Source organism: Sinocyclocheilus rhinocerous, unplaced genomic scaffold (assembly GCF_001515625.1).
Source record: "Sinocyclocheilus rhinocerous isolate Xijiao unplaced genomic scaffold, SAMN03320098_v1.1 scaffold1406, whole genome shotgun sequence".
Lineage (NCBI taxonomy): Eukaryota > Metazoa > Chordata > Actinopteri > Cypriniformes > Cyprinidae > Sinocyclocheilus > Sinocyclocheilus rhinocerous.
This window is the reverse complement of record NW_015647095.1, coordinates 2,131,967-2,158,445: the sequence shown is the minus strand read 5'-3', so window position 1 is coordinate 2,158,445 and position 26,479 is coordinate 2,131,967. Positions and strand designations below refer to the sequence as shown.

At 37.3% G+C, this 26,479-nt stretch overlaps 2 protein-coding genes across 3 annotated transcripts in view; both read right to left on the bottom strand.

Moving 5' to 3' along the window:
• LOC107708859 (activin receptor type-1B-like) overlaps positions 1 to 6,708 on the bottom strand; it is a 21,774-nt gene extending 15,066 nt beyond the window's left edge. Inside the window, exon 1 of the mRNA XM_016513228.1 lies at positions 6,529 to 6,708. Within this exon, the coding sequence (XP_016368714.1) occupies positions 6,529 to 6,619 (91 nt within the window). The 5' untranslated portion in view covers positions 6,620 to 6,708. The remainder of the gene's footprint in view (positions 1 to 6,528) is intronic.
• A 2,758-nt stretch (positions 6,709 to 9,466) lies between these two features.
• Positions 9,467 to 22,824, bottom strand: LOC107708857 (activin receptor type-1-like). 2 transcript variants are annotated; one of them, XM_016513226.1, is made up of 11 exons: positions 22,385 to 22,824; positions 19,145 to 19,216; positions 18,918 to 18,950; positions 18,590 to 18,817; positions 17,575 to 17,753; positions 17,052 to 17,151; positions 16,330 to 16,476; positions 15,902 to 16,177; positions 12,357 to 12,554; positions 10,879 to 11,009; positions 9,467 to 10,132 (listed from the first exon to the last, which is right to left on the bottom strand). In XM_016513226.1, exons 2-11 carry the CDS (start codon positions 19,197 to 19,199, stop codon positions 9,986 to 9,988), a joined length of 1,494 nt encoding a protein of 497 aa, XP_016368712.1. In that variant the 5' UTR covers positions 19,200 to 19,216; positions 22,385 to 22,824; the 3' UTR covers positions 9,467 to 9,985. The 2 variants fall into 2 exon arrangements, with proteins under 2 accessions (XP_016368712.1, XP_016368711.1); XM_016513225.1 differs by lacking the exon at positions 22,385 to 22,824 and having other exon boundaries at positions 19,145 to 19,782.
• Between the last annotated feature and the right edge of the window lie 3,655 nt (positions 22,825 to 26,479).

The window sequence follows — 26,479 nt, the reverse complement described above, 5'->3', positions numbered from 1 at the left end:
AAAAAAAAAAAAAAAAAAAAAAAAAAAAAAATAAAAAAAAAAAAAAAAAAAAAACCCACAACAACAAGAGGGACAGCATTAAGCAATTAATGTAATATGCAGAGACAACTATATGTAACCATTCGTAGACTGATTTAGCCAAAATGTTACAAAAAATCAAAATGTTACAAAAAAATAAAAACTGTTCTGTTTGAGCATCCTGACCAGTCTGTTAAACTGGTAAAAGTTAAACTGCCTCAACTAATGGTGTGATTTGGGGGCAGGGCTATCCATTTTGACGACCAATGAAAGATGAGGGGCATGTTCGGGAATACCTGTTTAAAAAAACAATCATTATTTTGGCAGTTCTGCATGGTGACAGAAATTACACAGTTCTTTTTTTTAAATCACCATCAAACAATAAGGATTCCAGAGACGTCACAACTGTACAACACAACACTGGTTTTATGTCAGTCCAACAGCTCATGAAATCACAGTCATGAAATCACAAAGCCTCTTCAAGTCAACCATTATATGCATGTATAATGTGGACATATTTCATATTCCAACATGTTTTTCATATAACTGAGAAAAAAAACTCAGCATGATATTTCTCCATGATGTAAAGAGTCATGGTATCAACATGCCAACACTATATTATATCAGAGGAAGCTATACGACAATATGTATGTGAAATTGTGTACTTTAAGAATATTGTGTATTCACTGAATGTAACTCTTTGGTGTTGTTAAACAAAGTCGGCATGAAGTGTAGGCTACCTTAGCTATTTTGTAATGCATGTTAAAGATCTTAATATGAATGATTCCTCCATGTGTATACATTTAAATTTCTGACCTCAATTTTTTATTTTGACTTCTCTCTGGTTACGTATTTAGGACTTCTCAAATCATTCAGTCTGCTTAACCCCGCTCCTCCCCACGTCTCAACATTAAATGGATTGAACCAGTTCCCAGCCCTACAACTTTTATTTTGTACTAATCTGTTACAATCGGATGTCTGTCACAACACAGAAGAAAAGCTATGTTGCTATTGCGACTGTAAGCTCAAGGAGCATTTTTTGGTATCTTACACTTAATTTTTTTAAAAACTGATAGCTATGCATGTTTCCACCTCAATGTAAAAAATTAGACAAAGCCACATTGTGAACTATTAAGGCATAATCATGAGATTTTTTTACCGTATTTATTGTGACTTTAACTTACTAAACCAAACCTTCCACAACCACCAAATCACTTATGCTACAGAAACCCAACACTCTTTCCACTCCAATACCTGCAATACAGTCTGTGAAACTTCAAAAAAACCAATCAAAGTTTATGCAAAGCTAGTCGACAACACGGCGTGCGTGGCACCAAACCTGCGGCGAGGGAGAGTGAGCGGTTCAGGCCAAGCGAGGTCTTGTATGCGCATAACTGGTGGCCTTACACTGGCTCTTTGTGTGGAGATTAAGGGGACATGAGGAGGGATTGGGCGGGCTGTGTCTGGACAAAGGATGGGAGTGGGTTGTGCAGTGGAGGATGGGGGAGTTACTGTTAGAGTGGCTGGGGGTAGGGGACTCCCCTGACATGCTTTTAAGAGCTGCCGGTGAAACAGATACGCCAGGACAGAACACAGAGAGGTAACAGAGGACGACTTACAGAACCCCCAGCTGTGACAGGATTTCAGCCGAGGGACTAGCTGCGATAGACCTTAAAACCCTAGTCTAGACTTGGCTTAACCCAACAGAAAAGGGGGAATTCAGTAAAGGATGACATCAAAATCTCACTGCCAGTGTGAAGTTCCTATCATTCCATTCTTGTTCAGGCAGGAAATGAAAACCATTGCGGGAAGACGTGAATGAAATCGCTGCCATTAACAGTGTGCTTGGCTGATCAGAGCGGGGCTCATAGGAAGTCTTGTCAATGATGAAGCCGCAAACAACTTCACATTACCGGCACTGTGACTAAAGCCTTCACTATGGAACACAAATTTCACAACAACTCCTTCAGGAGTACCAGCTTTCCATGTTGGGGTCAAAGCGAGGATTAAGAGCTCACAGGGTTTGTGGTTTAAACACTCAGAGGCAAATATTGCCCCCTGCAACACAAGCAGTCCTCTCATATCTATTACAAATGGATGGCCAGAGCAGTGGAGGCATTATCTCTTGCTTCACCTCCTCTGGATAATGAAAGCCCATCATCCTCCTCTTCTAGCAAGATGCCAGGGGCTACTGAGAGCAGGCAGACTGAGAGAGTGCAGTTACCCAAGATACATAGAGCTGAAATGAGATCCACTGAGCACCCAGACAGGGAGCTGATTAAGACATGCCGACGCCACCAGACAGAGCGCACACACACACTCACACAGACATGCACTCTAAAACACACGTCGAACTACACTCACAAAATCAATGCAGTGAAAGGAAGGGGAGCTTCTTCAGAACCCTCATGGTCAAATTACTCATCTGGTCCAGAGGTATGAATCTCTTTTCCCCCTGAAAACATTCAGAGTTTTTTTCTCTTTTAAAGGGCAGCAGACTCGAACCATTTAATGCGACAAAAAAATAGAGTTCTTTCTGACAAGTGTAAGAGGTGCATTAGTTTTAAATAGATACACTACCATTCAAAAGTTTCCGGCCTAAGATTTTATAGTCTCCTCTCGTGCTCACCAATGCTGCGTTTAGTTGATCAATAAAATTCAGTAAAACAGTACTATTATTACAATTTAAAATAACTATTTTCTATTTTTATTTATTTTAAAATGTAATTTATTCTTCAGTGTCACATGATCCTTCAGAAATCACTCTAATATGCTGATTAGGTGCTCAATACACATTTCTTATTGTTATGAATGTTGAAAACAGTTGTGCAGCTTAATATTTTTTATGAAAACTTAAATAAATTTTTTCCAGGATTCTTTGATGAATAGAAATTTCAAAAGAACAGCATTTATTTAAAATTTAAATAGTTTGTAATAGAAATGTCTTTTCACTCGAAAATGAAAATTCTTAAGTCGCATTGCTTTTACAGTTTTTAATGGAACTTTTTGGAACTTGATGGTTGAGCTGCGTAACGATACTTCAACAATGTCTGATGGAAATATAATGCTATACGGGTTTGGAATGACATGAGGGTGAGTAAGCAATAACAGAATTATACCTTTAAGCGTATTACAATACAAAATAAAAAGAAAATATAGCTGCAAGATAATGATTTTAGTACTAAGGGAAAAAAGTCAATTAAATTTACTATTTCTAAACATGCACTATAATGTAGGTCAAACAAAGGTCTGTCTCTCAATGTAATCAGTACTGCCCGCCGGCCATTCAGGTCATTAGCAAGGTCATTAATGAAGTGGAGACCAGCTTCAGTCGGCTGTGACCAAGGACTCAACCCCAGCAGCCGGCCTCCCCAGACACATACTCGCACGCACACACACTCCACATGAACCCACATATCTTTCTTTGCTACACTTTCCATTCTCTGATCTTATATACAAGCACACACATGCAAAATATGGCTTAATGTGCTCCCTTTCATTTCCATAACAGCACTCTCAAAGCACCTGGGGCCCTCCTGCGATACAGGCTTCAAATGTCTGCTCCTTCTTGCCTTCACAACACAAGTTCAAAGACTCTGAGGTTCAGAATATCTTAGGGTGACCATACGTGCCATTTTCCCAGGACGCGTCCTGGCCAGGATTTCTATATTGCTTTGATTCAAAGTACCTCGACAGCGTTTCGAAAACACAAGGAACCGATGTCATACACCGATCGGTCTGCACACGCAAACGAAGCCAAACCCTAGATATTTTAGGTAATATAGAAATCCTGGCCAGGACGCGTCCTGGGAAAATGGCACGTATGGTCACCCAAGAATATCTATATTGTAATTGTATGTGTTAATAAACATCTAAAAATAAAAAATGTACTAGATTTAAAAATTTGCATTAATTCGCATAATTCTCACCCTCAGACCAACCAAGATGTAGATGAGTTTGTTTCTTCGTCATAACAGATTTGGAGAAATTTAGCATTACATCACCCTTACCAGAGGATCCTCTGCAGTGAATGGGTGCCGTCAGAATGAGAGTCCAAACAGCTGATAAAAACATCACAATAATCCACAAGTAATCCACGTGACTTCAGTCCATCAATTAATGCAGTGAAAAAGTCCATCCCCTGTTGTCCTGTCACATCAAAATCCACTGTATTTATTTAGAACTGTTCTGGACTGTTTCTGCTTCTAAATGCTTGATCTGTGCATATTTCTCTCCTGATTCAGACAAGACAAATTTTCATTGGAGAAAGACTTACAAACACACAGCTTTTCATTTCACAAGACATTAATTGATGGACTGGAGTCATGTGGATTACTTTTGAATTATTGTGATGTTTTTATTAGCAGTTTGGACTCTCATTTTGACAGCACCCATTCAGTGCAGAGGATCCATTGGTGAGCAAGTGATGAAATGCTAAATTTCTCCAAATCTGTTCCGTTGAAGAAACTCATCAACATCCTGGATGACCTGAGGGTGAGAATTTTCACTTTGGGTGACCTATTCCTTTAACTCACTTTTTCCACTTTGCGGCTGTTGTTATGAGAAGTGGAACAAATGAATGGTCATTTCTTGTAAGCAAGTGAGTAGGCCTGTCACGATAACAACTTTTTGTTGTGTGATATATTGCCCCAGATATAATTGCGAGAAGCCATATTATTGTCATTTTAAAGACCATTTTATGCCACTGAATCGAGAAGCTGCAAAAGGCTCAGGTGCAAGTGGAATGTAAAAAACACGGTGACGTATATATTGCGATATATTGCGTCATCAAAAATTATTGAGGTCATGTACATATATTGCGCGATAAGTCGATATATTGATTATTGCGACAGGCCTACAAGTGAGTCACTCATAAAATGTAAGTTTGAATGGGTTATTGTGTCATTCCTGAAGAGTTTTTCACCAAACGTAAATGTTGGAGAGCAGGGCCACTCCAAATCTGACTTGAGTCTGAACTTGCTGAATGACCAGCTTCCCATCGTACTCTACAACAAATATGTACTTGCCAGGGGTTATAAAACACAACACTGGTTTTCTAGAACCAGTAAAATATGTGAATAAATTAAGAAATTTGCAATATTTTAGGCCTTATGGCTTGGCAATAGCAATGGGGTCAATGAGGACTTTTTTCGCCAGTCGAAATACACAATGCTGATTAATGTTAAGAAACACCACCAGACTGTTTTGTAAACAGGATATACCACAGCAAACGATGTACTGTCAACAACATTTATGATATAATCTAACATGTAGCTACAAACAAGGCTGGTCATTTTTAAATGAATCACTGGAATTCATGTTGAGTTACATGTCACAACTAGTAATGGGAAGTTAGACTCATTTCTGCGAATCGGTTCTTTCGAACATTTTTCTGAACTTAAAAGTTCTTTGTTCTGTATAAAATGAAAAATCATAGAAACATGTCAGTCATCAACAATGGATGGAAGTAAAGCATCAAAGTAAAATATATCCAAGGATTTAACAACACCTTATATAATTTCAGTTTTAAACATTTTTATTAACATTTTTATTACTTGAAGTAAAAAAAAAAAAAATCAGCAAGAAAATCGCATACAAAAACGATTCTGTGATTAATTTAAGTCATGACGAATCGCTTTGTTAGGAACATTTTTCTAAATCGAATACCTATCATTTTACGTCATGACGTATTTACGTCATCATGTGGTTCCTGACACTCTAGTATGGTATTACGTGCTGCACAAACATTCTGCTAGTTTTTCTTTTACGAATCGACCATATCCGAAAGAGACGGATGGTGAGTTTGGAACTCGAAAAGCGGTCCTGTTCGCGAACAAATCCTTCAGACCGGTAGTGTGAACGTGAACCGATTCAACCGATTAATTAAAAAGATTCGAATCAGTAGCGCGATTAATTTACGAATAGGGGGACATGGCTCGTCACAACGTGCAAACCGCCGGGGGAGGTTGGCGTTGCAAGTTTATTAATGTAAGTTTTGCAACATCTGACGTCAGTTATATGAAGTCATGTGAAATACTGGAGGTTTGAGCACACATGCCACACTTCACTGTAACGTAAGCTTAAATGCATGCATTTTATTTGCAAGGGACAGCAGGCCTGTATGTAAAGAGGGAAAAGTGTAATATATACATATATATATATATATATATATAATGTATTTGGCTAATGTTTTATTAAAAAGGGACAACGAGCAACGCGGTTAAATCCTACCCTAATAGACGAACCTCAGAAATGATACATACAAACATCAATTAGGTGCCACGAATGAAGCGCAATTCAAAATACAACACTAGTTATATATGAATAAGAAATGATTTACGGTACAGATGACTGGTTTACAAACCCCAGACACAGCGCCATGATGAGCGCCAGGCTGCCCCGTCCAGCACAACACAGCACAGCCTGGCCACACTCTCTCTCCACACACCAGCAGCCTATCAAATAAATACACACAGAGAGAGGTGACACACACACAAACAACCGACTCACCATCGCCGACTGCTATTAATCCACACACGGCGAGCAGCGCTACAGCAGTTCGTCGTGGAAACATGACTGCAAGATTCCCATCTCTTAGCATTAATGCATTCGTTGTGTGTGATATTGACAAGCGAGCGAGACTTCCAACACAACCACAAACCAACCAACCATACACACACCGCCTGCCAGGCTCGGCTAGACAATAGTGGGTTAAAGGGGTGTGACTAGTTTTAAAGGGGAGGGCTCCACGCTTGGGCTCCTTTGTTGTGGTGAAATGTCTCTTTACAAGGACTCATTTGTGAATTGGCCCGATGGTCCTGTCTGTAGTTGAGGTCTCATCAGGTTTGTTTTTATTTATTCTGTGTCATATGTTCCAGAAATGTATCTTGTGGCTTTAACATGGACGAATTAAGACAAGTAACACTGATTCTTGAAAACTGGGACAAAACTGTTTAGAAATTTTGATTTATCTGATGTTGTTGATAAAACAGCCATAATTGTGAGTGATATCACATTTATTAAACACAGGAACTTTATTTTCTTATTTGTTAAAATGTATTTAAAAATGTAATAAAAATATTTAAATGAAATTTAAAAAGTGTTGCAATTGGAAGAAAATTAAAATGAATAAAATCATTTTTAAAAACTAGAATGTTATGTCTCATGTTTCAAGAATCAGTGATGAGTAAATCATAAATCATAAAATGTGCTTTACACGCACATTCATTATTACAGAATAGTTTGTTTAATGAGAGAACATTTTTTATTTTTTAATGAGAACATTTTAAGGCCTGACGTGTATGAAAGCAGTGACACATTTGCAGCTTTTGGATCACGTCGTAGTAGTGATCCAGCAGGAGGTGTTCACTATTCTCCAGAGTCTCAGCATTAATAATTTGACTCCGGAGCCAAAGTTACCTTTTTGAGCTGGACCCACATTGTGCGATGTGTGTGATCCAAAAGAGCTTACAGAACCCCTGTGAGCAACACGAAAAGCATTCAGGACTCCCACAAAAACCACAGCATGGGCTAAGCTTAAGAGACCTCAGACCCTCATAACAAATCACTGATTACAAAAAAATAAGTTCTTGACTTCATCTAGTATGAAAAAGGAAATTGCGTCTTTAGGGAAACAAGTCAAACATATTCCTATAGGAGCGCTCTGGCTTCTGCCAGGACTTCAGGATGTTTACTTCCTCTAAATAGCAGGGCAGAGGAGAACTTGTGATTTTAATTTTGAGGAATAAAGAGACATTTGATGCACTCAGTATTTGTCCTCTTAATGGCCGCATGACACGAGGAGACTCTCAGTTAGTGCATTAAGCCGTATGGGTACATAAAGAATGATGTACAAGACCTAATCTAATTACACTGAAATTCCTTTCAAGTCGCTCTCAACGCAAAGGTCAAACACAAAGCGTTTAGAGTTGCGGCCTGCAGTCTTAAACCTCTATTGTTACCATTAACCTCTTTGCCTTTGCTAGACTGCATACTAATCTGGTCCCTGGCTGTCTATTGTCTATAAAGTAGGGTCATATCTTTCAATTACCAATCCACATATTTCAGCAGGGCGTTCATATCCGAGTTTTCCAAACAAAGGCATGTGGAATGGGTCCGCTCTGTGTAAAATGTCACAGCTGATAGAAGGACCTACCAGAGCAGGGCACTGATACTCTACTCAGCCACTGTGCGCCTGTTAAACATAACCCTCTCTCTGTCTGACCGGACAGGCAGAGTTTGGGAATTATCTCCAGCAAAGCCCCCTCTCTGTGCTTCTCCACAGATGGATATAGCAAGGGCGCAGATATAGATAAACAGGCAGACAGAAATCAATGCCCATCCTCTCACTCCGCCATGCAGTCTGACAGCAAGACAAATGCGACACGCTGAAGGGAAACTGGCTCAGGAAAAAAAACCGAGATAAACATCTTATAAATATCCATCAATCAGTGGAACATCTGCTCTTTTGGCCTTCTCTGCGTGTCGGTGTGCGTAGGAAGGGAGTTATACTGGAAAGTTTCTATGAATAAGATACGTGAGATATCTACTTGCACCGGGTAAATATAGGTCTGTCTGAAACATGATAGTGAAGGATGCATTCAGTATTGTATCCGTGAAATGTTGTTCAACAACACCGAGGTGTGTCTTGGTAGTTCCCGAGGGGTATCAGGTCTTTTAGTGTCTCTCATGCCGAACAACAATTCTATAACAATTGCGAGATTGCGTGGCTTGTAAGACAGGATACACATTGTCTATGGTTTATAAGAAATGGATTGAGGCAAAAGAAAATAGATCCCTTATATCTCCTTAAGGACTTCTGAAGTGATGCTGTATTCATTAACCAGATCAGGCTATGGCACAGTTTGCTGTGTTGAGAGAAAAGAAAAGGCTACAAGAACCCAATGTAACACTTTGGGGGAGAAAAGAGCAATTAATGATGCCCTCTAGTGGACAAAACTACATGTTAATGTTCAATGACACATTTAAGTGAATTTAGCTTCTTGTAATTATTTGTTTATTTATACACATTATCATGTATATATTTATACACTTTATCATTATTTTATTGTTTCCCCCACGAAAATTAGTTTGAGATCTAATGTTTGAGAGTAGTTGAGATCATTTTTTTTGTTGAAGACCCTTTTGGTGCAGAGAAAATTTCAAAGTCAGCTTCAGTATCCTGAAATTTATTAATATTTAAATACTATTATTTGGAGTGAAAATAACAATAGACATTTTGTGCAAAAGAAATTGTATACACATTTTTGATGATTATTTTTTGAAAAAGCAATTATATTGTACATTATAAAAAATATATAGTACAGCTAGAGTAATGTGACTGTAATTTTGATCTTTTAAAAAATATTTAACAATTTATAAAAGTGCACTATACTAATATGTCCTCTGTTTTAATAATTACTTGGTGCAAGTTGTAATGCAGTTCTTGTTCTTAAAAAGATGGTCCAGTCTTTCATGGAACCAAAAAAAAAAATAGCTACAACAAAATAAGTGCAACAAACAGTCTAAAGCATGTGCCTACCTTTCTAGGTTACAGTCATGTTTAGGAAGTTAAGAATTTCAGGAAACACCGCAGTTAGGAAGTCCAGAATGACCCACATCCTGCCTGAAAAAAACTTCTCACTCTCACTATACTGAAAAGAATTTTGTGGGTTCATCCACCTTGTTTTAATTTCAGTAACAAATGAGTCACCGTGTTGAAATAAGCAGGTCCTGGAAAAGCATTCGTGTGGATATATTTGAGGAGAAACATTTAACAGTGCAGTTATGGCCTCGACTTCCCACAGTGAACTAATGTCTTGATAAGATAAGCCATGTTCAGTGGAGCCTTAAGACAAGAAGCTTGAAAGGCACATTAAAAGAGTCTAAAAGTACTCAGATGGATAAATATGTCATGTGGGTCCATTAGAATTCAACTTCCTTGGCTATGCGTGGCAGGAGGTTTATTCTAGAGGTCCAGTTTGAGCTTGTCGATGTCGTAGTCATGGTCTTGGTCCAGTTTGGAGAGGGTCTTTCGCACACGCAGAGCAGTGAGTCGAGCTGAAGGGCTTTGGAACCAGCACTCTTTCATAATCTTCGCAACTGCAGACAGGATCTTGACAGAAAAAAAAAACAAAAAAAGCAGATAATCATTATTTTGTCATTTCTGATGGTCACATGTTTGTCTTGAATATAAGTGTCTGGAGTTCATTTCACATCAATCTACCAAAATAGACAAAGCGGTGACCCAGATTTCAACTTCAATTCCAAATCAACCAACTTCTCACACAAAACAACAGGATTCTGTGAGAACTGTGTTGATGTGTCATGCTAGCTTTGAAATACGCGTCATATCGGATGTGTATTTCAAAACTGTTAGTTGTTCGCGTTTTTTGGATTTTGAGTAGATACACTGTAGGAAGTGGCAGTCATAAAACAATCTAATATGACAAACAGTTTCAACAAGAGATATGGACTCAAAGGAAGAATTATTTTCAAGTGCAAATCGCAACAAATTTAGCGACTAGCCTGCAAGTCTGCTACTCTTCACATGGCTGCTGAATAGCTGAATAGCTGTCTTGATTATAGCATTAAGCAGGATAAATGTAAATTTCCATCCATTTTCTATGTTGCATATGCAATAAATATGCTCTCTACAGCAAGCCTAAAATTAAAGCCCACAAGATTCTTTTCAGTGACATCAAAGACTGATAGAATATTTTGTCCCACACACATTTAATGCTTTCCTAACAAATTGCTCCAGATTGCAGCTGTCAAAGCAAAGCCTTGTGTAGAGTCTGACTGGAGTCCAAGTCTTCCGAGTCACTGAGTCTGTATCTCTGGCATGTTTGACTATCTTACCGGATGAGAGTGTAGTCGATTGTGGAGACTGGGCCTGTGTTGGTCCACACACACCACTTTCTTCATCTCCTCGAAACTGGGGTCAGAGGGCACCACGTCAAAGAACGGCGGTCTGTACTCCTCCACAATGCCTGAGAAAACCACAGAATTAAGGGATTTATGGGTTTTTGTCAACGTTTGCTGACTACATTGCATTTGAATTTTTTACTGACAAAAATGCAGATGTGTGCCGAGACTGAAAGTCTCTTCTGACCATATCTATAAAACAGTGGTTTGGGAGTGTTAAGGTTGGCAGTACTAATACTTCTGTGGGAGGATGACTGGAAATTATCCAGCGAGTCTATGAGCAGCATATGGCAGCTGATATTATGGGGTAAAAAGCTACAGTGAGACTATTAAAAAAGCTATTATAGCTTAAAACAGAAGTTCATATAAAGAAATATAAAGAAGTGTTTTAAAATGCAAATTGGAAGCTTACATATTTACACACTACACTTTAAAAAGTTTGGAGCCTGTAACATTTTTTTTTAATTATAGAAGTTAATTCTTTCATTCAGGAAGGAGGCATTAAATTGATCAAAAGTGACAGAAATTTATAATGTTACAAAAGCTTTCTATTTCAAATAAATGCTGTTATTTTGAACTTTATATTCATCAAAGAATCCTGAAAAAAATGCATTACAGTGTCCACAAAAATATTAATAATATTAATGCTGCTAAAAATTCAGCTATTTAATGCTTGCCGTCACAAGAATAAATTACACTTTAAAATGTATTCAAATAAAAACAGTTATTTTAAATTGTATTGCCAGTTAAATAAATGCAACATTTGTGAACAAAATACTTCTTTCAAAAACAAAAAAATCTTACTGATATATCCTGTACTACAAGAAAGATGCATTTGACTAATGTTTCACAGTTAGTACATAGTACATAAAAATTATATATAAAGGATTGATTAAATGCTTCTTAAAAAGTGAGTGTGTGTGTGTGAGAGAGAGAGAGAAAAGAGAGAGAACAAGCGCATCTGGACTACATGAGCGGGAGTGCTGACACCAGATAAGATTGTTTATAATTATTGGGCCGCTAATCGTGGGTGGATAGAGGAGACAGACGTACCCATGGAGAAAAAACTGAGGGAGGGATGGAGGGGAAGTAAGACGAAGAAACTTGTGAGAAAAAAATAAATAGAGAAATCTATCAAATCTTTAGGAATGGTGAAAATCGTTGCTTAGCAACAGAAGGCAGAAAGTTAGTTAGAACATTGAGATCCTGCAGTCAGAGAATTTTTCAATGAAAGTTGCAATGTGCAATGAAACATTACCCAATTATTATTTGATAAGTCTCGGCATATTAAAGTTTTTGGTATCAGTACTGTATGTAACATTTTGAAGCATAATTAAAATTTATTCCAAGTCACAAGAGCACAGAATAGCAGTGGTGCCACCAAATAAAGTTAAAGAATTACCCCATCTTACCATTTACAATAGTTCGACGAGTTATCTCCCACAAGACGAGACCTAGGGCCCAGATGTCAGTTTGTTTATAAGACTCAAAAACGTCAACACGAATACTCTCGTCCAAAACCTCCGGTGCCATATAACGCTTGGTTCCCACTCTCAGGTTGTTGCCCACATCCAGATAATCATTAGACTGAGAGTGAATGACAGCCAGGCCTGAGAGAGCACACAGGAAGACATTATGTTTAAAAAGAAAAACAAAAAAAGTATTTGCTATCAACTGGAATTTCACACTTAATAAAGTATATGATTTGCCAAAGTAAAATGGGAATTTTTTTTTACTAAATTGATTTGGCAATAACAGACTCTTCCATTATGCTAAAGTGTTCTGGGTGGTTGCCAGGGTGTTGCTAAGTGTTTTTAGCATGTTTTATGCAAATTGCAATACCAAAGTGCTCTTATTGTTGCCAGGGTGTTGCTATGTGTTCTGAGTGTTTTAGCATGTGTTTATGTGGTTGAAAATGTGCTTTTGTGTTTGTTAATTGGTTGCCAGGATGTTGCTGAGGTGTTCTGTTTTTATCATGCTTTTATGCTGTTGCAAAGGTGCTTTAGGCATTGCTAGGTGGTTGCTACACATAGACTGTAAAAAAACATGGACGTAGTGTCCATGACATCACCCATAGGTTTCTGAAGAGCATTTTTGAAGCTTAAAGTGGGTGGAGCCGGCCGTCGCCATCTTGGCAGCGCGTCACTCTCGGATAATCGAAAATGGGCAAAGAGACGGGACGTGGGTGGAGCTGGTTGCTGAAACCACGCCCACCTAGCTCAATGGTGGTGACAGCAGCGGCAATCCACTTGTCACTCAAGTGGCCATTCCCTTAATTATGCAGAACTTTAAGGGTTAATATAATTTAAACGGATGAGTTATAAAAAAAATCACCCCCCTCACAGTTGTCATGAAGGGCAAAATTAGCTATATAGACCAAAACCACTTTTTGTACCAGGCTGTAAACATTTTTTTCTGCTGTAAAGTTGGGCATTTTAACATGGGGGGTCTATGGGATTGACTCCCTTTTGGAGCCAGTCTCTAGCAGCCAGTCGATGAATTGCAGTTTAAAGGGGTGGTTCACTGGCTTTTTTCTAGGCTTGATTGTGTTTATGGGGTGCAGTCTAACATGTGTTAATGCTTCGTTTTTTAAAGAACTCATTATTTTTCACATAATTTACCTTTATTCCACACCGCTCTGTCCCTTCTCTGAGAAACGGGCTACTGCTTATGTTAGCTTTTAATATACGGTTTTATCCTGATTAAAGCTTTAATACAGTACGGCAACTGCACGCGCGTCCATGTTTAACGCTTCTCATAGCTATGTGAAAATAAGTGTATAAATGGAACAGAACTGAGCTGATGATCTGAATGAGAGAGAGAGAGGCCGAGCAGGCGACGCGAGGAACAGTATTAAGAACCGCTGCTTTAGAACATTGATTTAGAAACTTATGAATCCATTAGAATCATTAGAAGACAGAAGCGCGATTCATATATGAATAGATTTTTAAGTGCACCCCTAGTTTTCTCTTCCTCTTCTCTAAAGCAGCGCAGCATGGCCTCGCCCCCTTTGCTGCCTTTTCCCGAGGGCGGGGTTTATCTGGGTTTGTGATGTCACGAACCCGGGAAGTAACTCGTTGTAGTCCCTACCAGCTGTTTTTGTAGGCATTAAACTGCCAGAATTTTAAAAGACGACATTTCCGTTTGCATTGAACTTTCAGCTTCGTAGCTTTGCAGATATTGTTTATGCTCAAACAGCAACATTACACACTAACTAACGTTAAAAAAGTGAAATCGCAATCAACCACCCCTTTAAGTCACTTCCGTGTTGGTTTCAAGAGAGAGACCGGAAGGTTGCCGCTTGTTGCTACAGTATTTTAGGTGGTTGCCAGGGTGTTGCTATGTGGTTGTGTAAAAGTTTCTGAGTGTTTTTATTTGGTAGCAAAGGTGATCTGGTGTTTTAGCATGTGTTAATGCAGTTGAAAGGTGTTCTTGTGGTTGTAAGGTTGTTGCCAGGGTGTTTTCATCCGATTGCAGAGGTGCTCTGGTGGTTGTTAGGTTTTGGGCGGTTTCCAAGGTGTTGCTAATATGCAGTTGCTTAAGTGTTCTGATTCTTTTAATGTTTTAATTTGGTATCAAAGGTGCTTTGGTGGTTGTTAGGTGGTTGCTAGTAAGGCTGGGTTTTGACACAAATTTCACAATACAGTATATACTGTATATCACGTACAGTACATGCAAATTTTCTCAAGGAAAAAAAACTCAACTAATGCTGTAAAATACATGAGAGTCAGTTGGTACTACATTACTATAATATTGAAGGTTAAAATTAAAGGATTTATATACAAATGCTTAAATTACACTCAATGAAGATTTAATAATAATAAAGTTCCAATTACAAAATTATATTTCTACTCTAATTCGTTTTTGAAATATAAACATGGTGGCTGTCATAAAAACTGATGGATTTAATCAAACACAAATTAAACATTGAAGAACAGTAAAAATTATAATGAATATGTTATATGGTGCATATATTTAGCAAAATGCCACTCTCTAGAGTTCATTTTTCTAGATGGCTAAAGTTTATGGTCACCTAATATGTTTGTTTCTGAGGTAAATTACGTGACATTGTTTACAAGCTTTTATACTGATGAATTTGCACGGTTGAACCATTGATTTAGCAATTACATGAGACAGGATACGGATTTCAGTAAGTTGTAGTCTTTCTTTTAACAAACCTTCTGACGTTTATTCATGTTTATTTTGTGCTGAAACTGGTATTACTGGTATGCGCTGCCACTTCTCTTTAACTGAGTCGCTACAGCGATCTGTCACTCACTCCACATTAGACAGTGCCAAAATGGCATTTATTGTTTGAATACTGTAATAAAATGGACAGAATTTGAAATCTGAGACTTTGTTTTATATCAAAAGTAACAAAGCACAAAGCTTATTGCGATTTATTGGATGGGAGTTGCGCTTACTGCGCTACTGTTCCGTTCATTAAATGAAAACAAGCTAGACTAATTGACAATCGATTTTTATCGATATTGTTTTGTAAATATGGGAATCGATTAAAATCGACAAATCAATATTTTTTTACTCAGCCCTAGTTGCTACAGTGTTTAAATTGGTTCTGACTGTTTTTATCATGTTTTATGCTGTGTGGTTACTTAAGTGTTCTGAGTGTTTTAGCATGTTTTTATTTGACAGCGAAGGCGCTCTTGTGGTTGCTACAGTGTTATGGGTGGTTTCCAGGGTGTGCGGTAGCTTAAGTATTCTGAATGTTTTTAGCATATTTAGCATAAGGTCTTCCAGTGGTTGCTATTGTATTTTGCTAGATGATTACTAATTTGTCCCACCCCAGGACCTTAAAGCCTCAATGATGCTCTGGTAATCAAAACACATCACCCCTCAACAAACAGGACAATGTGAGAAGTCATTCATTTCTGTATCAATAATGGTTTGGAATGTGTTATGTGCTAAAGACTCTTCTGTTTTTTTCCTAATTTCTCACCCAGGTCTGCGATGCAGCACTGCCCATTTCTCTTCACCAGAATGTTGCGGCTCTTCAGGTCTCGGTGTGCAATGGCCGGTTTGCCCTGCGTACTGTGGATCTCGGTGTGGAGGTGCACAAGGCCGCTGGCGATAGACAGGCACATGCGCAGGCAGCCCTCGGGGTCCAGCTTGCTGTACTGCAGGAAGTCATAAAGGGAGCCCAACTCATGGAAGTGCGTGACCAGCCACAGCTGAGTGCTGGAGTTTTTAGACGTCATGTCTGATGCTATGAAGCCTGATAGCCGGACAGAGAACGTGTAAGAGAGAAATATTACATTTTGAATCAAACGTTGTGTAATGCTTGGGTAAGTCAGAACATATTGTGGCTGCAGCAGAACGATCCCTTCCCACACTAACAATGAAAAATACAGTGTGGGTGGAACTTACCCAAAATGTTTTCATGCCTTAGTTGGACTGTGTTGTAGATTTCAGTCTCTCTAAACCAGGACTGTTCATCACGAGAGGAGAAAATCTTGACAGCCACACTCTCTCCCATCCAGGTGCCTCTCCATACCTCTCCATAACGCCCTTTACCTGTCAGAAACGTTCAGAGGGGAACATTAATCATGAAATTAGATGCATATTATAGTGGTGTATAGTGATTATCAGTGCACTGTTGCATTATTATTATTTTTATATTTCAAAATATAATTTAATAATAATAAAGTTTTTAATAATTTTTTTATAGATAATAATAATAATAATATTGTTACAATAAATTTTAATAGTTATTTTTATTAAATTATTATTATTAATAATAACAACAACAGCAACAATATTACTACTACTACCAATAATAATAATAATAATAATAAATTAATATGATTTAAATGAGTGTAATCTTTAAGTTTAATCTGTAAGTGTAAAAAAGTATTTATTAAATTATGGTAGCATTTAAAATATTAAAGTATTTAAATGTAAGGTACATTTAAATCAGTATGCCACCACCCTCTCATTCACATTCAATATTGTACAGCATGTATTTAAAAAAAAAAAGTATGCACCATGACACATCTCAAACTCCTAGACTTCATAGCGTCACCCTGCAGTTGTTTCAACCTCTGCCAATGCAGCATTGTGTAATGAATGAGATATGAATGTTCTCTCACCAACACACTCAACCAGAGAGATCTGTCGCGCCATGGTCCTCTGCACCAGATAAGGCAGGCCGGTCCCACTGCCTGACGTACAAAACTCATCAAATATATCCTAAAAAGGAGAATTACACACACTTAGATTACCAGCCAGCTGAAAAATCACACACAATTTGAATCACAACTTAGAGGAACATTTTGCTCAGAGGCTGCTCTGGAGACTGAATCTCAGTTCTAACTAACAAACTAAAACTAACTAAAAAACTTTGTCTCAGATGTTTCTCCTCTTTTGATTACAAACTTTGGTATCTTAAACAGTTTATGACATTGTGAGACACATTTGAGATTACAAGGGTATCTTCTCCATAGATAACATTTTCTCTCCATTGAATCTCATTGTTGTCTTTGAGAAACAACAGAGATTTTTCTCTAATGTAAATAAGAGTGCAAAAATCAGATAATAATCATTAAGATAAGCTCATTACAAATAATGAAGTGAAGAAAAAGCTGTGAATGCCAGCCAGCAGTAGCGTTTTACCCCATATGTTGGGTCCCCTCCACTGGGGACTTTGAGCATGGAAGTGTCGTGTTCCACCAGCTGGTGGTGCTGTCGCCTCGTACGCAGCCACAACACGAGCCCACAGGCTGCCATCGACAACACCAGCAGCACCAACAACGGCACTCCCACCAGAAGAATCACTCTGATGGGCTTTTCCACTGGAAACAGACACAACAGACAGTACACTCTAAAAAATGCTGGGTTAAATATAACAGCGCTGGGTTAAAAAGGGACAAACCCAGCTATTGGGTTGTTTTGACCCAGCGGTTGGGTTGTTTTGAACCCAACCGCTGGGTCAAAACAACCCAATAGCTGGGTTTGTCCCTTTTTAACCCAGCATTTTTTAGAGTGTAACATCACTGTACCAGACCAGCTGAAAAAACAGTGCTGCATAGCCACATTTTACGTTCTTTTAAAAGATTAAACTTTGGCATGAAAATGTTGTTGTGTTCAGCATTCCTACTGTTATATAGTGGCCTCAAAATGAATTCGGACATTTCTGGAGACTTAATCACTTAAAAAGTATGAATATCACTGCATTAGATGTAAAGTACAAAAAGTATTCTCGTAGCTTCGTAAAATTACGGTTGAACCACTGATGTCGCATGAATTATTTTAACGATCTCCCTTGCAACGTTTCTGAGCCTTGATCGTGTAAGGATTCTTGCTGTCTATGGGAGGGTCAGAGAGCTCTCGGAATGCATAAAAATGTTCTTAATTTGTGTTCCAAAGATGAACGAAGGTCTTACAGGTTTGGAACGACATGAGGGTGAGTAATTAATGACAGAATTTTCATTTTTGGGTGAACTATCCCTTTAAACATAAGTTTAATTAAACCATGGCCAAACACCAATATAACAGTAGGAGTCAGCAGAGAGCAAACTTCTATAATGTCAGGACAACCAAGGCAAAAGAGTCTTTAATTTTACTAATTAATCGCTGTATTAACTGTAAAATGAGTAACTGTTTTCTGAGCTAAAAAAAAATGACTTACCTGTTTTTTCAGGCACAATGAGGTTTGCATTGCAGAGGTGTGTGAAGCAGCATTTGGCATACAATCCGGGTACATCAGGCACATGGCACTGCTCGTTGGTGGGAAAACAGCCCCTGACTACCCGCTCATGGACCGAACTGTAGAAGCAAATAGGGCCCCAGCAGGTGTTGTTTACACAGGCATATGTGTTCTCACAGCTGCACTGTAAAACACCCTCCTCGCCTTCAGCTATGGACAAGAAAGGGATAATGTAAGTAACAATTTTATGTGTGAATAACATTACAGTATTTCAGTTGATTATATATACAGTATATGACAACATACTCACCATTTTCTGGGGGAGAGTCCGTCAAAACGTGATCTGAAAAAAGAAACGTGTTTGTTTGCAACCGTGTCTAACAAGATGTCGAAGCAGAGCAGGAAGATACATACTTCCTCTGGCTGATTGTCTACTCAGGAAACAAATATCTACATCACCCGGCTGGTTTTCATGCAACACTCAGAAATATGCATACATACAATTTTGTGTGACTGTCTGCAATTATATAACCTCACCTGCGAGAGTTGCGTAACTCCTTGAATACACCAAAACAAACAGTACAGCGAGCATCTCAGAAGCCTTCGTGTCTAAGAAAGAGGGAATAGAGGGTAAGAGCGAAGCGTGACTTCGACACAAAAAAACACTTCCAGCTCCTTCCATTTATTCTTATGTATATATCCCATGCTCCCTTGCACCATCCTTCGATGATCTGGCATTTACAAGGCATCGCTCCATGCTGGAATCATATAATGGCGTAATCATACAGTGACATGTAGTGTTGGAATCTCTTTACAAGCCCTAATGGAAAAAAGCACAATATCCCCTGTCTGCACCAAAGGAAGTCACGAGTTAAAGGACGACAGATGGAGAGGGTCCAGTCAGTCTGTCTGCACTGCAATTATAGTCAGAATGGGTGGGAGAGGGCTTTAGTGGAGGCTTCGCTCTCCTCTGTGCCGCTGGTCCTCGCAGACACTCTGGCTACTGCACACAGAGTAAATATTGATGGCTATACTTCCTGCCATTCAGAGGCCGCACCCGGCTAGCCGTCCAGATACTCCAGATTGCTTGTTCCTCTAGGTCTGGAAGTCGACTGGTCACGCAAGCAAAATGGCTGAGTGAAAACATATTATATGAAGAAGATGGAAAACCTGCATGCTGAAGTGTTGGCCTTCAAGGCCAAGGACACTTTCAACAAGCAATTGATGAAAACTACACTGTTTTGTTGTATATAGATTATTTATAAAATTATTTCACTAAAATTTTCTAAATATTACATGAAACATTTAATATATGAAATATAAATATTTTAATACTAATATATATTTTGATTTTTTGTTTTTAGACCTGTATGAAGTACATTTTCTTTTCTTGACATTAATGTCTTTTATCTAATCTATCTAAAATATTTCTGTTGTTTAAAATTTTGAAATTATATAAAATGTTTTTAATATAATACATTTAGTTTTTTTGTTTATATATAATTCTATATTTTTTTATTGTATTAAACTAATGATATTAATTATTAAACTAATAATACTAAAATTTACGTATAAATATTTTTACTGTTAATATTTAGTTTTTGGTCATATATATATAGAATTCTGAGAAAATCTCTAATCTCTAGAATCGTTGCATAGATGCCTGTATGTTTGCTTTTTTTTTTTTTTATCTAAAGCAATGACATTCATACATTTTTAACTGATTAAGTGTCCCAAATTGTCCGAATTCATTTTGTGATCACTATATAACAGTAGGATGCTGAAAACAACAGAACATTTTGTGTAGCCCCAACACTATAATTAAAGTAGGCATACTTTATACTTATGTGATGTCATGGAAAAACCGAGTCAGCCATGATGTTTTGAAATGGATCGGTAATTAGAGCCAGAGTTGATGTGAGTTGATCCTTCCCTTCTGAAGAAATATCATATACATAAAACTGCCTTCAGCAATATGTGTGAGAAGTTTCCTTGAATGTTTAATCTATTTAATCTGTGACATTTGTTGCTATCTGCAATACATTTGATATAAATGAATGGTGGGATGCAAGCCCACACACAAATAATGGGTAACTGGAAATGATGATGACCACTTCTTGATATAGAAACACATACAGTGAGATTCCAGCATGAGTCACTTTGTCTGAGAAGTAGTCTTTTAAGTCTTCCATTTAAGCCCACCAGTGTAAGTGCAGGTGGGTCAGTGTAAACAACTTTGTCACGTACGCTTGGTGCACAAAAAAATGGGTAATTGCTAGGCCCTCTGTGGCACATTTAAAGCGGAAAACCACCCCACCCTTTTGGAAATGCTCTCTTCTCTCTGGGTACACTGATCTTTATTTCCAAGCTGCCAGGATGTTTCTCAAATCAGATAGTGTCTGTCTTGAATCAAAGCCTAAAGTGAACATGATGAAATGCGATTCCTGTTTCGATGGCCTGCTTGTCAGCATTCTCTCTGAGAGCAGTCTGAAGACCCATGGGAACAAACTGCACTTTCTAATTCTCCTTCCACTTTTCTCAGGACTCATTCTCTGAAATAGAATAAACCCCTTGGCTGCTCAGCATTTTGTCATTTATATTTACATTTATGTTACTGTTATTTCTAATACTAACTATACTAAAGTGACTTACCCTGTTGGGTAGTGTGAATATAGAGAATGCTTTTTTATTTTAACATTTTGGGTTACAATTTTTATGAATGCATAAGTGACAGTGAACCGTTTTACTCACTTTTTGCATTCACTAGTTCATTTTAAGCTATGAAAAAGCTGCATGTATAATGATAACAACTATAAAAGAATGAGCAAAATTCAATTAAAAATAGTTCAGAATCAGATGGCGTATAGCATGTCACTCTGCAGGACCTCCCAAAAGTATAACTGCCCATAATAATCAATATTGTTAACCTAAAGAAATGAATGAAGAGTTTGACTCAGGATTTTTAAATAGTTAAGGGGTAATTCAGCATTCAGCAGCATATCTCTGACTCCATCTTGCAGCTGTTGGAACTTGCCTGTTTTGGCTGCAGTTAAAAAGGACTGGTATGCCTCAACGTATTTGTAAGCACCAGCATTTCACAGTTACAGAGATAAATGAACTGACCTCACGGTTCATGATAACTAGATGTGGGTTTCATTTAGAGCTCTGTTTGTGTCAGTGAATGCAACAAGGATTCTTGTAAAACATGACGTGCAAAGACGTCTACACAGAATGCTGGTATATTTAAACTATTTTAATGGTTAAGTTATTTAAATTATTGTAGTTAATTCTAATACGTAGGCAATGTGATATGTGATGCAGCCCACATTTATTAGCACATTATTGTATGACAACATCACCCAAGTCTCAGATACTGCATCATTATTAGACATTACACACATTTAAAAATCACTGAGCTGTAACACATATTTTAAATACTTTTCTGCTATCAACTCGCCTGTAAAGAGAAAATTTCTCTAATAGGAATTTAAAGGGGGAAAAACGACTTTGATTTGTGTTTTTCAACTTGCTGTGGTTCTCTCTTTCTTAATAAAATTGCTGCTAAATTTCAGTTACTTCTGCCTCTTTACAATGGAAGAGCTCTCACCTTAGCATTTATCAATTATTCATGACCCTTTCATTCAAAACGTTATCAACTTTACACTCTAAATAGCATTCATATAGCCTAATAAATTACGACACGTTAACCATGAGCAATTTCAGAGAGAGAAAGAGATACAAAAAAAAGAGATTAGTAAAACATGAAGGGTGGTTTACCTGGTTTTCGTCTTGCGCTCACTCACGAATTAAGTTTATCAAACTTCATCTGTTTATGAAAATCGTCTCTCATTACTCAAAACAAAACTATTATCTCCTAACGGCGACTATAGTGAAATCAGCGGCGCAAGTCATATCCAGATGTGCTGGATCCTTAACTTTTTCCACATCCTGGTACTCTCGGTGTAAACTCTACAGTTAAACTCTTTACAGTTCAGGTTTCATTCACTCACAATCCGATCAGTCCTATTTCCTCAAGCGAAATATTGCGTAGATCGCCGTAATGCAGACCATAACGAGTCGTGGCATAGGCCTATATCTCTAGTCAAATCTCGAGTTGATAAACCGAAAACAAGAAACTGCGTCTCGGAGAAGAAACAGTCTTCTTCCGCTTGGAAATAAACATTCCCTGATCGACTCCATCTCGATAAGTGTAAAGCAAACTTTGAGCAATGTTCTTGATTTAGGGGTTAGATTACAGATTTTAAAATATACAGTTTTGTCCCACCCCTCATTGTCTAATCCAGAGTTCACTTGGAATGTGCTCTCATAGCTGTTTTCCTGTTGCTGCAAGAACTTTCATTTTTTTCCACGTCTGTTTTTTTTCTCATAGCTGATTGCTTATTAATAGAACTTCATAGAGGATTCATGCTTCTGAGCAAATCGCATCTCAAAAGTGATCTCCATAATCCAGTTTGTGCTTTTCACTTGAAAATGAACAAAGTATTGTATTATATCTTAAAATAAATGGATTAATTAAAAAAAAAAATATTTTTGTTTATCATTGAAGTTGTCATTATGGGTTTGAGGTTGAAGTTGTCTTTCAGGGTTTTTGGGTGGTGTAGCCCTAATCTGAAAGATCTGAGCTGGTAACCAAAAGGAAACTGTAGGATTGAAACATTGCAAGGTTTGAATAATGAACTGTTATTTTCTGGAAATGCCAGTAATTCAGTTCAGATCTAGAAATCATATAACCATTCAAAAAATTTGCGGTTGCTAAAATGTTGTAATGTTTTTTAAATAAGTTGCCAAGGTTGGATTTATTAATCAAAAATACAGTAAAAATAGCAATATTAACTTTTGTGATGGCAAAGCTGAATTTTCAGCATCATTACTCCAGTAATCTGTCACGTGATCTTTCAGAAATTATTCTAATATGCTGATTTGATGCTCAAGAAACATTCATTATTATTATCAATGTTAAAACAGTTTACAAACAGTTTTTCCAGATTCCTTGATGAACAAAGTTCAAAAGAACAGCATTTATTTGAAAAATCTTTTGTAACATTATAAATGTCTTTACTGTTACTTTTGATCAATTTAATGCATCCTCTGCTGAATGAAAGTCTTATTTAAAAAATCTTTGAACTACTGTACATTCAAGTATAGTAGAATAAGACCAAATTCTGGTCAAAATCACAAAATTGCATCATAACAAATGGCAAAGGTGAGAATATTCATGTCTTCATTTATTCAGAATATGCAGGATATGTATGTGCAACTGTAAGTTCATTTTCGAAAACATCATTGTGATAAGCAAAACTTTTCAAAAGGCCATAAATTGCTTTTAAGTAGACTGGACACAGATGGACAGTTGGTTTATTTGGTATAGGGCAGGGCGGCCTGAGGTTATGGTGACATCTCCCTCTAAAGCTTGAAGTCTCCAATATGGTCCAATGAGGCGGAGAGGAATCTCAGTAAACAGCATAACAGCTCTTATAGATATGATGGAAACAAAAATCCCATCTTTCATTCATTACAACATAATCAAGAAATAAGTTCCAAGAATAATATTAACTTAAGACTGCATCATAACACACAAGAGAAAATGTCCATGCAGTTTCCTTTAGAGATTTTTTCAATCTGCTTTCTTGGCTGGTGTTTTCTGACACAGCTGGCACTCCTCAGATCTGAGGAGAGGAGAAGAAGAACTGTTATTTGAACAGCATTTGTGTATTTATTTTCCCTGTTCCCATGATATGTGGGATTTTGAGGTCTGTTTTTTCTCAGACTTCTATTAACAGCAGCACACACTAACTGTTTCTACATGACTGATTGAAATCCTTTTTGCTGAGAAATTATTTTGAGCATGGGACAACAACTCCACTTCCCTTTTTACCACTTCTTTAAATGAATCAGAATAATTAATTCTCTAATATTCTCAAATGTTCAAAAAAAACCTCGCATGTCTGAAATGTATGATGCTTTGTTTGAAAAAATTTAAAGGAATAATTCAGGAATAACTGACGACGGGACGTTCGTCAGATAATCAGATTTAAACATTCAGTGGCCCCGTAGTACAACCAAAATAAACTTTTATTTAAAATGTATTCACACTCAGGCCATCCAAGATGTAGATGAGTTTGTATCTTCATTGGAACAGATTTAGAGAAATTTAGCATTATTAGCATTATATCACTTATGGATCATTTGTATTGAATGGGTGCTGTCAGAATGAGAGTCCAAACAGCTGATAAAAACATCACAATAATCTACAAGTAATCCACACGACTCGAGTCTATCAATTAACATCTTGTGAAGTTAAAAGTCCATCATTAAGATGTTTTGAACTTCAAACCATTGCTTCCGGCTATAATATTGTGTATTCCAGTGAAAAAGTGGTCTTGTCTGAATCAGGAGAGGAATATGCACAGATCAAGCACCATTTACGTGAAAACAGTCCGAAACCGTTCTAAACAAATATGCTGGTGGATTTTGAGGACAATAGGGGGTGGAGTTTTTAATTGAAGTAAGCATTATTATAGATTATGCACTGGTATTTTGTCAGACGTGATGGTTTAAATTTAAAATGCCTTGATGGATTCGTTTCTTATAAACACACAGCTTTTCACTAGACTAGAGTCATTTGGATTACTTGTAGATTATTGTGATGTTTTTGTGTTTTGTGCTGTTTGGACACTCATTCTGATGGCACCCATTCACTGCAGAGGTGAGAAAGTGATGTAATGCTGATTTAATACAAAATTTCTCCAAATCCATTATGCCAATGGTACGCCTATCCCTCACAGTTTTTCTTTCATTCACATTAAATTAAATATGGCATCTACCTCAAATAAGGTCCATTAGGCCCTCATATCGCTAATATATTTTCAATTGTAAGCTACACACAGAAGAGCAAATCGGCTTCAGCAGTTTATTTCAGCATATTCCCCATTCAGAAAAGGAACAGCATGACATGATACTGAAAAAAAAAAACTCTTGTGAAAAAACTGTTGTGTCCTCAAAAAGTTTTGCCCAGCCTGTAATTTGGTTTACATGGCTTTACCTCACTTCACTTCAAGGCAAAGATCTGATCAGTTACGTAAGGATGGCACAATGAGTGGATTAATTTCCAAGTCCACTTGTCCTCCTTTGTGTTTTGACCTTACTGCTCCAATTATAGCATTGCCTTAAGCTTAGTGATTGGTTTAAAACGTCCAGTGATATCATAGAACTAAATTAGTGCAGAATAACACGTGTCACAAATATGTGTGTTTAAACTTTATTGAATTAGTCTCTTTATTTTTTTTATATGTTTCATCCAACTAGAATATCACAAACAATGTATAGTCAGTCAAAACAAACAGGAACACATAACATATTGGCTGGTGCAATGTACAGAACAGTTTCGATATTGCAGTCTAAACGATAATCATGCACACACAAATAATAATAATAATAATAATAATAATAATAATAATTAAATGAGTGTTGCATAGATTTTTCTTTTCAGGGGGTTATTTTAGTGCCTGCCTTTATAATGTACACAATAAGTGCTTTCCCTGAGACACAAAAACACAAAATAATGAACAAATTCATACATCTGTTTAATTTCAAATGTAATTGCATAGAGGCAAAGAGGAAAGATAAATATTCTAATTGTCCCTTTGCCTGTATGATAAAAGACTATTAAAGTGCTTGCAGAATAGTGTAATGCAGACAAATGACAATAACAGTACAGGGACAAATACACTACCGTTTAAAAGTTTGGGGTCAGTATGACTTTCTTTCTTTCTTTCTAAAGAAAATGACACTTTTATTCATCAAGGATGCATTAATTTGATCAAAGGTGATATTAAAGACATTTATAATGTA

Coding starts and splice junctions, on each gene's coding strand:
- LOC107708857 (XM_016513225.1), bottom strand. CDS start 19,289: ATGGAAGGAGCTGGAAGTGTTTTTTTGTGTCGAAGTCACGCTTCGCTC. Junction 18,818..18,917: donor GGACTCTCCCCCAGAAAATG/GTGAGTATGTTG, acceptor TCTTGTCCATAG/CTGAAGGCGAGGAGGGTGTT. Junction 17,152..17,574: donor GAGGGGACCCAACATATGGG/GTAAAACGCTAC, acceptor TCTCCTTTTTAG/GATATATTTGATGAGTTTTG.